This window comes from Gobio gobio (assembly GCF_949357685.1).
Source record: "Gobio gobio genome assembly, chromosome: 10".
In the NCBI taxonomy this organism is placed as follows: Eukaryota; Metazoa; Chordata; class Actinopteri; order Cypriniformes; family Gobionidae; genus Gobio; species Gobio gobio.
In genome coordinates this window covers 34,003,457-34,017,030 of record NC_137116.1, presented here as the reverse complement: position 1 = coordinate 34,017,030, position 13,574 = coordinate 34,003,457, and the positions used below count along the sequence as shown (strand labels likewise).

At 35.4% G+C, this 13,574-nt stretch overlaps 1 protein-coding gene across 1 annotated transcript in view; it reads right to left on the bottom strand.

Annotated features, from left to right (window-relative positions):
- ipo11 (importin 11) overlaps positions 1 to 13,574 on the bottom strand; it is a 232,764-nt gene that overhangs the window by 199,464 nt on the left and 19,726 nt on the right. Inside the window, exons 4-5 of the mRNA XM_079826503.1 lie at positions 6,343 to 6,415; positions 4,259 to 4,462 (exon numbers count right to left, since the gene is read on the bottom strand). Of these exons, the coding sequence (XP_079682629.1) occupies positions 4,259 to 4,462; positions 6,343 to 6,415 (277 nt within the window). The remainder of the gene's footprint in view (positions 1 to 4,258; positions 4,463 to 6,342; positions 6,416 to 13,574) is intronic.

Here is a 13,574-nt window from a genome sequence, read left to right as displayed (position 1 = left end):
ACGAGTCTCCCTGCAACTTGGTAAGGTACAGGTGGCTTATCTCTACAATTCTAGCGGCCAGTCAGAACGTCAGTGAAATGCAGAATAGAGGGAAAAATGTGATGCAGCTCAAAGTCAAAACATCTGCTGATATTTCACACAGGGGTGCTCATACATCTCCTGGGATGCTCAGTGAACTGGGGCAGAGGGTGTGCATGTGCGCAGCTTAACAGTGCCTCCTAGAGGCAGGTGCTTGTAGAGCAGGTAAAATGACAAATGATGGTCCATATCACTGATATTTGCTATGTTCTCTAATCAAAAGGTGGAAAATGGAGAGAGTAGAAAAGAGAGTAAAAAGCTCTTTGGAATAAAACCAGCATAACATCACGCCCAGCAAACACACAAAAAGTTTTTTTTTTTATTAATAATTTTGTAATAATCCTTTGTTTATTACCTGCTGAATGTATGCATTAAAACATACATTAAAACAACAATAAAAAATAAAAAAATCGTATTAATATTATTATTCGTTGTTGTTGTTAATAATAAATACTAATATTGATAATAATAATAATAATGTTAATATATAATAATAAAAATAATAACTTTCTTTAGTGTGTAATGTTGTTGTTTAAGCATGAAAAGGGTCTGCAAAGTTACAAAACACAAAGGCCACTCCGAAGGTAGTTTTTCTATATATCCGTAGTAACACCGAAATGCCTCGTAGTAGTCTCGAGTTTTCTTACAAGAACAAATACATCACACAATTCCTTATTTATAAGTATTCCCACCAAAGGCATAAGCAAAATAAAGGGGAGGGGCCTGGTTGAGTTTCATAGTGTGTTGAAATCAAGCCGCAAAATCCCGCAGTTTCTCTTAAAGCCAATCCGGAAGCGACATATACTGCAATTCATCGACTGGCCACAGGCTGCAGAAGGGAGCATAATCTCTTTGAGCCCCATGTTAAAAAGCCCAAATGTACAGCAGATTAAAACATGTTTACAGCCTGGTACAAATTGTGGTTTTGGTCTATACGGCTAATTTTGCCCTTCATGACAACTGTGAGAGGGGTGAATTTTTTTATAACTCATTCGTTTACATTATATAAAGCATTAAAGTTCTGCATAATTAAGAGCGTGACTTCGATTGACAGGTGGATAGCCACTTATCTGTTAGTCATCGCGTCACTTCAGCTCCACCCACGTCCCGCCTTTTTGCCCATTTTCTGTTATCCGGGAGTGACGCGCAATGACGCGCTGCCAAGATGGCAACGGCCATCTCGTCCCTACTTTACGCTTCAAAACTGCTCATCAGAATCCTATGGGTGACGTCACGGACACTACTTCCATATATTTTTGTCTTACGGTTATGGTAAGGGGCGTGACATTTCCGAAAAACGTTCGAAGCCGTTGACCAATCACAACACACTGGTCCAGCCGGCCTGTATTAAATATAATATAATATAATATAATATAATATAATATAATATAATTAATATAATTAATATAATTAATATAATATAATATAATATAATATAATATAATATAATATAATATAATATAATATAATATAATATAATATAATATAATATAATATAATATAATATAATAATATAGTATAATATAATATAATATAATTTAATATAACTTAATATAATTAATATAATATAATATAATATAATATAATATAATATAATATAATATAATATAATATAATATAATATAATATAATATAATATAATATAATATAATATAATATAATATAATATAATATAATAATATATACACATACATACACACACACATATATATATATACCTAGATTCATCATTAGCGTCTGTTTCTATGGGCTGCTATACGTTAGCCACCCGCCATTTTCGAACGGTCAAAGCCGGTCATGAACACGCTTTGTGAATATTCAAAAGCAAGTTGCCTGTGCGTCTGCAACCATAGTTATACGCATGCATGTATGAATATATATATCTGCAATAGACAGAAGTAGATGATTTTATAGGATTTAGTTTATCATTAATGGTAGATAATTTCTGCATATGCTAAAAATATTGGTTAAAGATCTTAAAATCATCTTGACATCATAAATATTATTGATCATCAGAGAACCCTAGAGACACATTGCTCAGCTTTTAATGAAAGCAGAGAACAAGTTAATTGGAAAGAAATCATAAACAATCAACCAATCAGCCATCAAAATAAAAAAATTATAAAAAATAATAATAAATTAGTAATGCGTTTAGTAAACATCAATCTAGCCAATTTATTCAAACCATGTTTTAAGTAATCATAAATCATAAACAAGGTAGCCTATCATTTGAAAGCTTAAATTCTCAAATCATCCTGTTTTGCAATCATTTTATAAAAATGTTTTATACAATTATGAACATCATACTATGGCATTTAAACTATTTTTAAGAACAGGGACGAGTCAAAATTATACATTATTATGCATTTATTTAAAGTATGATTATATATAATATTCTAGATGCCTTATTATTCTACATTAGGGATGCACCAATTGTTCGGCAACCGAAATTAAGTAAGTGAAATCAATAAGTGAAAAGACCGAATAAATTTAACCGAACAATGACGTTTTTGATGACGCGATCAAATATAGCAACCAGCACGTGTGAGAGAGAGGCGTGCATGCTTCTAAATGCAGCAAACATGTAGGAAGTGCGGAAGCATTAAAGTGACCGAGATAGACGCAAAAATGTCCGTTTGTCTAAGCACCCTCAAATGCAAGCAAGAGCACCCTCAGTTGATACTGTAATAATATATTGGCAAATACTCCAGTGCGTGTCTGTAGAACTTCAAATGTATCCATTTTAGTGGTGGGCCGTTATCTGCGTTAACGTGAGACACTTATCGGGCGATAAAGAAAATATAGCCGTTAATCGATTCTCAAAGTTGGGTTGGGAGCTGGGTCTATACTACGCAAGCTATGATGACTTTCACCTTGATATTTTAGCGCGGATGTATACGAACCTGTGTGTATGCCTACTAGTGTTGTCAAAAATATTGATATTTCGATATGTATCGATACTGAAATATCTGAAACGATACGATACTCATTTTCTACAGTATCGATATATCAGCTGCACTCTCCTCTCCGACCGACAGCGAGTTGACATGCACCCGCCTCCTCTCATTCAGTCCGGTTAACCCTCTGAACATGGCGAACGGGTGTTCTGCTGGATTTTTCCTCATGACAGCGTGTTAGTATTGGTGTGACCGGTCTGAATTTCGCGCAGAGTTGCACATAACGTTAATTCTACTAATTCCCGCAGATTTTGCGCTTGCATCTGAAGCGCACACACATATCGTAATAAAGCCGCCTCTGACATACAAATGCAAAAATTAGCTCCTTTTTCCAGTTTATTAATTGTCAAATACACTAAAAAATGTCTCAATGCCCATCTTGGTGAGTTTTAACGTAAACACATTCGTAACCAGCTCACAGGAACAGTGTTTGGGATCCATGCGTGCGTCAGGTCTTAAAGGGAAAGAAGTTATTTATTATTCCAACTACAAAAAGACAAACGATCAATTACGAGCACATATTCTGAATGCCTTCGGCAGAATTCAAATGAGCCATTTTAATCTAGATTAATTCCAAGATTACAGTGAGATTAATCTAGATTGAAAAAAATGTATCTATGCCCACCACTAATCCATTTACAACGTGTTTCTGCAGCAAAACCTCTCGTGAACAAACAAACAAAGTGTAGACACGAATCGACACAAGTAAGATATTTATTGTGCATTAGTTAGCAGCGTCATTGAACTTTGTACTTTGTGAGATCGCGATGAACTGACATAGCAACAGCGTTTAGTGATCGTAAATGGAGTGGTCTTGGCTCGCTTTCGAGTCTACAGTCTATATAATTTCACCCTCACGCTCCGTCATTACATTATCGCAAGACAGCTTTTCACTCAATGAGAAATCTCGTCACATTTTAAAACGTGATCTTGTCACACCCCTATTTAATTTGTATCTTTGCATTATTGTATTTGTTCTGTTTTCAATTTGCTTCTTTGTTCTTATTTTAAATAAAAATAGCTGTATATAGATGTATAGTTATCGTCAAATAAAAATTCTCATACTGTAAAATAAGAATTTGATCAAATCGTCCACCCCTACCTAACACAAAGAAAAGCAAAATGTGACATTTAACAACCTTGACCAGCAGGGATAATTCTAAGGAAAAGGTTGAGCAGAAAATGACAGAGATGAAAGTAAGGAGCATGACGACTCTACTCACATCCTGGAAGAGTCTCCTATCGGTGGCGAGGCGTTTGGAGGCCAGAGTCTTGGTGACGTGGTAGAAGGTGAGCAGGGCTCGGTGCTGCTGAAGACTGTCCTGAACCTTCACGGACTCCAGAAGAATAGGGATCAGCTCTGGCCACTGCCGAGGACAGTCTAGACGTGCCACTTTAGCGATCAGCACTGCTATCTGGGTGGCAATCTGCAATGCAAAAGCAACTTTAAAAGGGATTTCAACTCAAGGACACATCCAGCAGTAGATTTCGATCACAGCTGCCTGTGTGAATATATCAATCTTCTTTTAAATGTGAAATGAATGACTATTGAAGTAACAGTCCTCACTTCCTGTGGGCATTTAGCCCTTTCAAACAAGTCTTAAATGGTTATGAGATTTAAATGAACCATTTTAATTAAATTAATTAATCCAATATCCATAAATGCAGAAGTGTTACCACCATTAAAGCAGCAATTTAAGCAATCAAATGTATTTGACTTTGTGGCTGTAATGAAGGAGACAACTTAACATTTAGCATATTTCATTTTCTTTTTTCTTACAACATAACCAAATACGGTATTCGATACTAATGGGGGAAATCAGGCATTCATCATCCACTGAAGGGGTGCAACTCTATCTACCCATGTCCTAAATTGCCATTACAGCCACATATTGAACATTTAAAATGAATCTAATTTTAAAAATATTATGTTTTATTAACATATAATGGAGGGACAGAAATCTCCAAGGATACATTAAAAAATCTTCATTTGTGTTTGGAACTTGAACAAAAATCTTATGGGTTTAAAAATAACATGAGGGTGTGTACATGATGACAGAATTTACATTTTTGGGTGAATTATACCTTATAAATAGGCAGTAAGCTGAGCCTTGGATAAAACTAACTCTATATATCTCAATATAACGATGTACCCCTACCAGTTGAGCTACCGATTAAAACCCAGATCAAATAAATTATGTATGAGAAAAAACATAATTGCAGTTTTTTTCCCACAATTTTCAGAATAGTGAGATATACACTTGCAATTGCAAGTTGTAAAGTCAGAATTGAGGGATATAAACTCGCAATAACGCAATAAAGGAAATTATTCAGAATTGCGACTTACTTTCTCAGAATTGTAAGATTAGATAAAAGGTCACAATTACCTTTTTATTTTTTATTCCCTGGCAGAAACATGCTTCTATAAATGTCTCTACATTTGTATTTATTTTCAAATGTTGTTTCCACGTCTTCATCCAATATGGAAATGACAGGGCACTGTTTGTGTACATCTTCTTCATTCACTTAAGTCTCTAGATATTTGTGCAGTGTCAGCCATGGTCTATAATAAGAAAGTACTTTTAAGCCAACAATTAATTTTAATGTGCATGTGACGTTGCTCCACAACGTGAATTGAGCACAGTCATTAGCCAGTAATAAACTAAATAGTGTGCAATACCATCCCATCCACAACACAGAAACAAATGTAGTGGAAAAAGCAGTTACAAAAGAGAAACATTATGATAAATGATTGTTTAAAAGACACGTTGTCAATATAATTGCCTGCGTTATACTCCACATTCCCTCAAAATCAACCAACCAATAATCAAAACGTTACATTCTCCTTAACTTACGAGTTACTAGTTAAAACTGCATCTAAAAACAAAATGGGCAAAGTTATTATGAGATTATCCATTGATGTCACTCCTCTTTATTATAATAATATAATTCAGGCTTTATTCAAACTCAAGGGTTGAATAATGCAATATATAAAACTGCCCCCCCAAAAAAAATCAATGTCTCCAGCATTGCTCAACAACACATTACAGCACAGACTTTAAGTGCGTTTCGACTCCAGGGTCCATTGATCTTTCACTAGAATCACAGATCAGACTCTCACCTACTAAACAGAAGAGTTTAATGGTACTCAATCATGTCTGGTACTTTATTTTAATGGACGACTGATCATAAACAGGACAGGTAGAGCATATGGTCAGGGAATTAACTGAATTTCTCTTCATGTGGCAAGTGTGTGCGCGTGTGTGTGTGTGTGTGTGTGTGTGTATAACCGTATGTGCACACTAACCTGGTTGACCGGCTCGTTAAAATTAGTGATGAGACCTGCACGGAGAGATGACTTCTCTTCTTCTGAGAGAGCGCTGAGGAGAAAGAGAGAAGTACAGAGTGTGATTTAGAAAGGAGGTTGTCAATACTGAATATAGTGTCTCTGAAACAGAGCAAAACAGTGATCCCAGAAAGAATTTGGACGCTTAAGGCACATTTTAAAATTTATGAATGTTATTGCATTAGTTACAAAATATCAATACAAGCGACATTTATTTCTAATAAATATAGCCCAAGCAGGCTTTTCAAAGTAAATGTTTCACAAAAATAAGTAATAGAACTGATATCCAACTCAATAAAAAAAAAAATCTGAATTAAACAGGTTTGTCCAACTATACAATAATTTAATAAACAAATAACAATAATAATAATTTACATTATTATTATTATTATTATTATTATTATTATTGTGCATACATATTTATTATGCAAGTTGATATTCTGATCATATTTTTTAAAGCACATTTTACCAATTCCAAAGCACATCAATCTTAACTATTAGTTTTGTATTCAATGATTTAGTGCATAATTATTAAGCAGGTTCTCTTTTACAGGTAAAAAGGGCTAAAAAAGAGATTTAACTTGCACTGAAAAGTCTAAAATTATTAAATGTTTATGAGAAGGGCGCAATACTAATGCAATTCTAGAAATTGCTAAATTGTAGTATTATTATATTGGAAGAAATTAATAATTTACTCATCAAGGGTTCATTAAATTGTTCAAAAGTTACAGTAAAGACATTTGTAATGTTACAAAAGATTTCCATTTCAATGAAATGCTGTTCTTTTGTACTCTCTCTTCATCAAACAAACATGTATCACGGTTTCCACAAAAATATTAGCAGCACAACTGTTTTCAATATTGACAATAATAAAAAATAATAATAAAAAGCACCAAATCATTTGACACTGAAGACTGGAGTAATAATGCTGTAATAATTGCCATCAGGGGAAAAAAATATTAAAGTAGAAAACAGTTATTTTAATTTTTAATAATAATTTTTAATAATATTATTATTAATATTTAATAATAATATTAATAATAATATATTAATACGTTTTTACTGTATTTTTGAGCATGAGACTCAAAAACTAAAATAAAGTGTTACTATAATGGAACCATTCAAAAGTTTGGGGTATTCAATGCAGTCACAATACAGGGAGTGCAGAATTATTAGGTACGTTGATTTTCTGATCATATTTTTTTTCCAGGCACATTTGACCAATTCCAAGCCACAGTAATCCTAATAACTACTATTAATTTAGTATTTAATAATGTGTAAGTGATATATAATTGTTCATGAAGGCTGGAAATGAAAAACACCTTATATTCAGGTGTGCAGAATTATTAGGCATTTTTTCTTTTACAGATAAATTGAGCCAAAAAAAGAGATTTAACTCAGACTGAAAAGTCAAAAAGTATTAAATGCCCATGAGAAGGATGCAATACTAATGCAATACTAGACATTGCAGTTAAGGCGTGACCATTGGACAGTGAAATGCTCGTTGGGTCAGCAGGATCTGACAAAAACAGGTGGTGAAGAAAAGACACCTGTTAACCGCAAAAGAAATAAGAATTAAGGTGAAGAATTAAGTGTGAAACCATCAGGAACCCTTTAGTCTCCAGCGCCACCATTTTCCAGAGCTGCAACCTACCTGGAGTCTCCAGAAGTGCAAGGTGTCAGGATCTCAGAGACTTCAGTTAGGTAAAGAATCCTAAAAAATGACCCCCACTAGATAAGAATCACAAGCTGAAGTGTTGTAAAATACATGAAGAAGGTTTTTTTATAGACTTTATGGACAGATAGGTTGAGAGTGACTCTTGAAGGACCAGCACCACATCCTCTAGTACCACTGTTTGAAGAATTCATCTTCCAGAATCTGGCAGTACGTTTTGGGAGTTCATTTTAGTCCATCCTGAAGTCCATCCTGAAGTCCGTTTTGCAGAGATGGACTAAAAATAAACTCCCAAAACGTACTGCCAGATTCTGGAAGATGAATTCTTCAAACAGTGGTACTAGAGGATGTGGTGCTGGTTCTTCAAGAGTCACTCTCAACCTATCTGTCCATAAAGTCTATAAAAAAACCTTCTTCATGTATTTTACAACACTTCAGCTTGTGATTCTTATCTAGTGGGGGTCATTTTTTAGGATTCTTTACCTAACTGAAGTCTCTGAGATCCTGACACCTTGCACTTCTGGAGGCTCCAGGTAGGTTGCAGCTTTGGAAAATGGTGGCGCTGGAGACTAAAGGGTTCCTGATGGTTTCACCCTTAATTCTTCACCTTAATTCTTAATTATTTTGCAGTTAACAGGTGTCATTTCTCCGCCACATGTTTTTGTCTGACCCTGCTGACCCAACGAGCATTTCACTGTCCAATGGTCATGCCTTAACTGCAATGTCTAGTATTGCATTAGTATTGCATCCTTCTCATGGGCATTTAATACTTTTTGACTTTTCAGTCTGAGTTAAATCTCTTTTTTGGCTCAATTTATCTGTAAAAGAAAACATGCCTTATAATTCTGCACACCTGAATATAAGGTGTTTTTCATTTCCAGCCTTCATGAACAATTATATATCACTTATACATTATTAAATACTAAATCAATAGTAGTTATTAGGATTACTGTGGTTTGGAATTGGTCAAATGTGCCTGGAAAAAAAATATGATCAGAAAATCAACGTGCCTAATAATTCTGCACTCCCTGTAGCATTAAAACACCAGTACAGACTGTTCTAAGATGTTCTAAAAAGAAATCCCACCCTTTAAAACTACTACACCTTTGAGGACTGAGCACTTTTGTTAATCTAAGTGGAAATCTCCAGCGGTTCACTCACTAACCAGAATCTGACCAAAGAGTTTCTGAGAATTACAGTAGGGCAACAGCCTCAAATGAATTAGATGTTCACTGGAGGCCACAGGTGACAGAAGCACTAAAGTAAGAGTCTATCTGAATCAGCTGGTCTGTCACCTCTGAAGGCAGGAGGACAAAACGATAGAGCAACCGCACAGAGAGGTTTTAAAGAGCTGCAGTTACGCTGGACACTTGATCCTGGGACTGTGCTGTCTGATACATTATTATATTGTAATTCTATTTCTCACAATACTGCCCTGGCACTTCAGGGGCCTATACCATGAAGCCGGTTTAGCTGGATAACCAGATATGTTTAAGCTTAGTTTGTGCTAATCCTGGGTTTTAGGTACCATTAAAGTGGTTTGGCCGTGTTCATCTCCATAGTAACTTATGCTCCACGGCTAACCTGCTCCAGGGCAGGTTATGTTCTGGATAAGAGATCAAACTGAAATTGGACCAATCAGCTGTGAGCAAAGTGACACATCGATGATGCAATAAAGTCACTCCCCCTGTTTCTACTCCAAATTAAAGGTCACTACATAGCAAATGGCTATTAAAGAATAAAGCGTCTGGCTTTTAACAATGCTTATTTATAATAATAATAATTTTGAATGATTTAGATATAATTTATGTAATTATTATACCCGTATTCAATTACACATGTATCATTTTAGTTAATCAATCATTAATAGGCACTTTGTTAAAATTAATATAAATAGCCTATATACAAAGATCAAACAAATAAGCTTTAAAATCAATAAATAAAGCTACAAAAATTAATACATTACTCAATTCTCTATATATCAACTAAACTAACTTCATAACTTTTACTTGCATTGACGTAGTGAATATTTTCTTTAAGTTGTACTCTTTTATAGACATCTCTTTTCTTCTTGCTGTGTAAATTTGTTTAAATTCTTAATATTTTTCAATCATGTAATATTCTACAGAAGAGAGAAATTAATCTCGCTGCTTCTCTCACGAGAAGTGAATCTCAGTTTTACTGATTCAGCGTGTGATTGGCTGTTCACTACTGATGTCACAGCTAAACTCTTAAACTCAAGATCAAAGCCTGGGTTGACAGAGAAAGCTGATGATCAGCATCATGGGACCAACAAAGCCTGAATAGATTGGTTTGGTTTTGTCAACTCTAAACTAATTCTGTAACCCTGAGTTTGTTAAACTACCATCATGGTACAGGCCCCAGGCCCTTTTATTGGTGTTTTTATGCATTCATGCATATCATTTCAAACGATTGGAACGAATAGTATGAGAGACTGAAATCCTTACCTCACATTTAAGCTCTCTCACGTTTCAATTGTGATCATCGCTCGTTATGTTTTTGTGTATAATACTCGCAATAAGATTGTCGTTTCATGACATCTATAATATCGAAAGGTAGTTGGCAATACCGAGCCCTACTTAATACAGAACACTTGCAAATTTAACTTTTAAAAATGCTGTAGGACCATGAACATACACAATGTTCCTACTATCTGACAGAAATCACTGAAATAGGTGTCCTAAGAAACAACACATTCCACAGCACATCGCCCCAGGCTCTGTAAACACACACCCCTCCGAACACTGCCCACGGATGTTGGCCCATCAGAAATTTTGAATGCGGTCCTCTGTCAACAGCTCAAGTTATAGGCTAGAACAGCAGGTTGGGAACCTATGGCTCTCTCACTCTTTACCAACAAATGATCGATTAAAAATTTGACATCACTAGAGATCAGCCCTCTGCAGAAAAAGCAAACAATTACAACTCCTTTGTTGTACAGCCTACCGAAATTAAAGGACCTATAATGCAAATTTTCACTCATTTTTTGAGCACAGATGTGTATCCACAGTGCGTGTAAACAACCAGCCTAAAATGGTAAAAAATCCACCCAATAATTTTTTTTTATAATCCGCATCAATCATTATCAATCTCTCAGTGCGCTGTTTCACATTTCCCCCTACTCCTAGGTAAGAGTAGGGAAAGCCCGCCCATGACCATATGGAATTTTATTAGTACCGGTACTTTAAAGGGTAACTTCAGTGATTTATCATTAGGCTTTGTATTAGTAGAAACCCGGTAGTATATTCAAATTATGTTACTTTCCCCCCTCATATCCCCATGAGACGAGATAATTATGCATTTTATTTCTGGAAAAAATCCTCAGATGATGCAAATATCGTCATTTTGCGTCATCGGAGGATTTTTGGGCCAGATGCTAAAGACTACAGCCACTAGATGGAGCTGTTCCGCATGTTATCAACCCGCCCACAGGGGAGAGATCTCACGCACAGGATGTAAGACACAGACGGCCGCACGGACAATCATAACGGAGAAGTGCAGAGTAAAGTGAGTGTTTCAACTTTTCATTGAATTCCTGTGATAGTTTAGCTTCCATATGCGATCTGAAAACGTGCCAGACTGGCGCTTAATGTTACCTCAGCTCTGCTCAGTTCGAATGAAATCTGACACTGCTGCGTGTGTGCCGTGACTTTCGTTCGGCTCACTCACACTTTATTGAAAAGACACGTTCAGTGTCAAATTTCTGCGTAGACTATGTCTAACGGAAGGCCATGGGTAAATATAACATTTATTATAATGGGTTTATGTAAAGATTGTTTTAAGTTTAATTGAATTAAAAGTTGTTATTTTTTAAAGCCTAATAAATGTTGAAATTGTTAGCTTTCAGTTATACTGTAATGTACCGTCATTAAAGGGTTAGTTCACCCAAAAATGAAAATTCTGTCAGTAATTACTCACCCTCATGTTGTTCCAACCATGTAAGACCTTCGTTCATCGCGGGAGTGCCACGACGCATGCGCGAGAACTGAGATTACGGCGTTCTTCTTCTACTACTACTTGTTACTGGCTGCTCACTCTTTCGGAGTAGGGTTAATCTCAGTTCCCGCGCATGCGTCGTGGCACTCCCGCGAACTCTCGTCAGAGGCTCAAATTGAACAACAATAATAGTGGTATAAAGTCGTTATTTTTGTTGTTTTTTCCGCTCAAAAAGTATTTTCGTCGCATGATAGACTTAATACAGAGCCACTGTAGTCATTTGGACTCCTTAAATGACGTTTTTACTTACTATTCCGGGCCATCAAGTTTCATTACCTCTGAAAGCCTATGGAGGAGTGAGACAGCTCTCAGATTTCATCAAAAATATACTAAATTATGTTCCGAAGATGAACGAAGGTCTTACATGGTTGGAACAACATGAGGGTGAGTAATTATTTTTTTATAATTACACTTGGGTGAACTAACCCTTTAATGTTTCATAGAGACATTAGTATCAGTGATACTGGCCTTCATTCATAAAAAGATGCCAATACAACACGTATTTAAAATATGCTGTCTTTAAATAGTTTCTTCATTCATTTGGAGAGTAACTGAAATTATTACAATATCGAAATATTAAAAACTCCAATGTTTTTTTTAATTGCGATTAATCATGATTAATTACAGAAAAAATGTGATTAGTTATTTTTTTTAATCGATTCACAGCACTACTTTTAAAATGAATGAATCAATGACAAACACTTTTTTTTAAACACTCACTTGTCTCCTGGTGTTACGATAAGCAATACAACACATACAAGAGTCAAAATACTTTAAAAAAATGATTGACTCTTATTTTGATCTCTACCGTAGACATTACTGTTTATACCCAAACTATAAACTTTTATCCCAGTACACTTTTACCCGTCATTTAAATGTTTGCAACACATAAATAATGATAATGTGTGTGAAGCTGCTTTATACTGTACATTAATATGATAGCTGCTCTCTCTGGATCAGTGGCAGCACGAATGCATGATGTATGAGTATGATGATCATACTTTCAAAGGTTAACCAAAGTCCCTAAAGTCTTTGTTTTAAACAGTTTCACATTGCAAACGTCAGCGGAGCATGAGCAGCACATGTTTTGTCCCTGGCAGTGTTCACATTGGAAGTGTGACGCCGAACCTCTCATAAATTAACATGGGCAGTGACAAAATACACAATCAGCTGACGCTGACGCTTGCAATGTGAACCAGGCATAATAGACATGGCGGAATCGTTGTCATTTAAGAATAAGATCGATTGGGTGTTTAAATCGAGATTGCAATCTTTTGATGATTAATTGTGTAGCTTTAATATCTATGGCAACCTAGAGATCCTGCACTCAGTTACAAGCTGCTTGTTTGTGGAAATAGTGAAAAGAAAGATTATTAGGACAGCAGCAAAAATTCCAAAGAATAAAAAAAAAATGTGACTGGACAGAAACATATCCTTTTATTGAAACGAGTGCTCTGCTGTACCAAGAGACATTTCCAGACATTTCACTGGGTAATTTCAT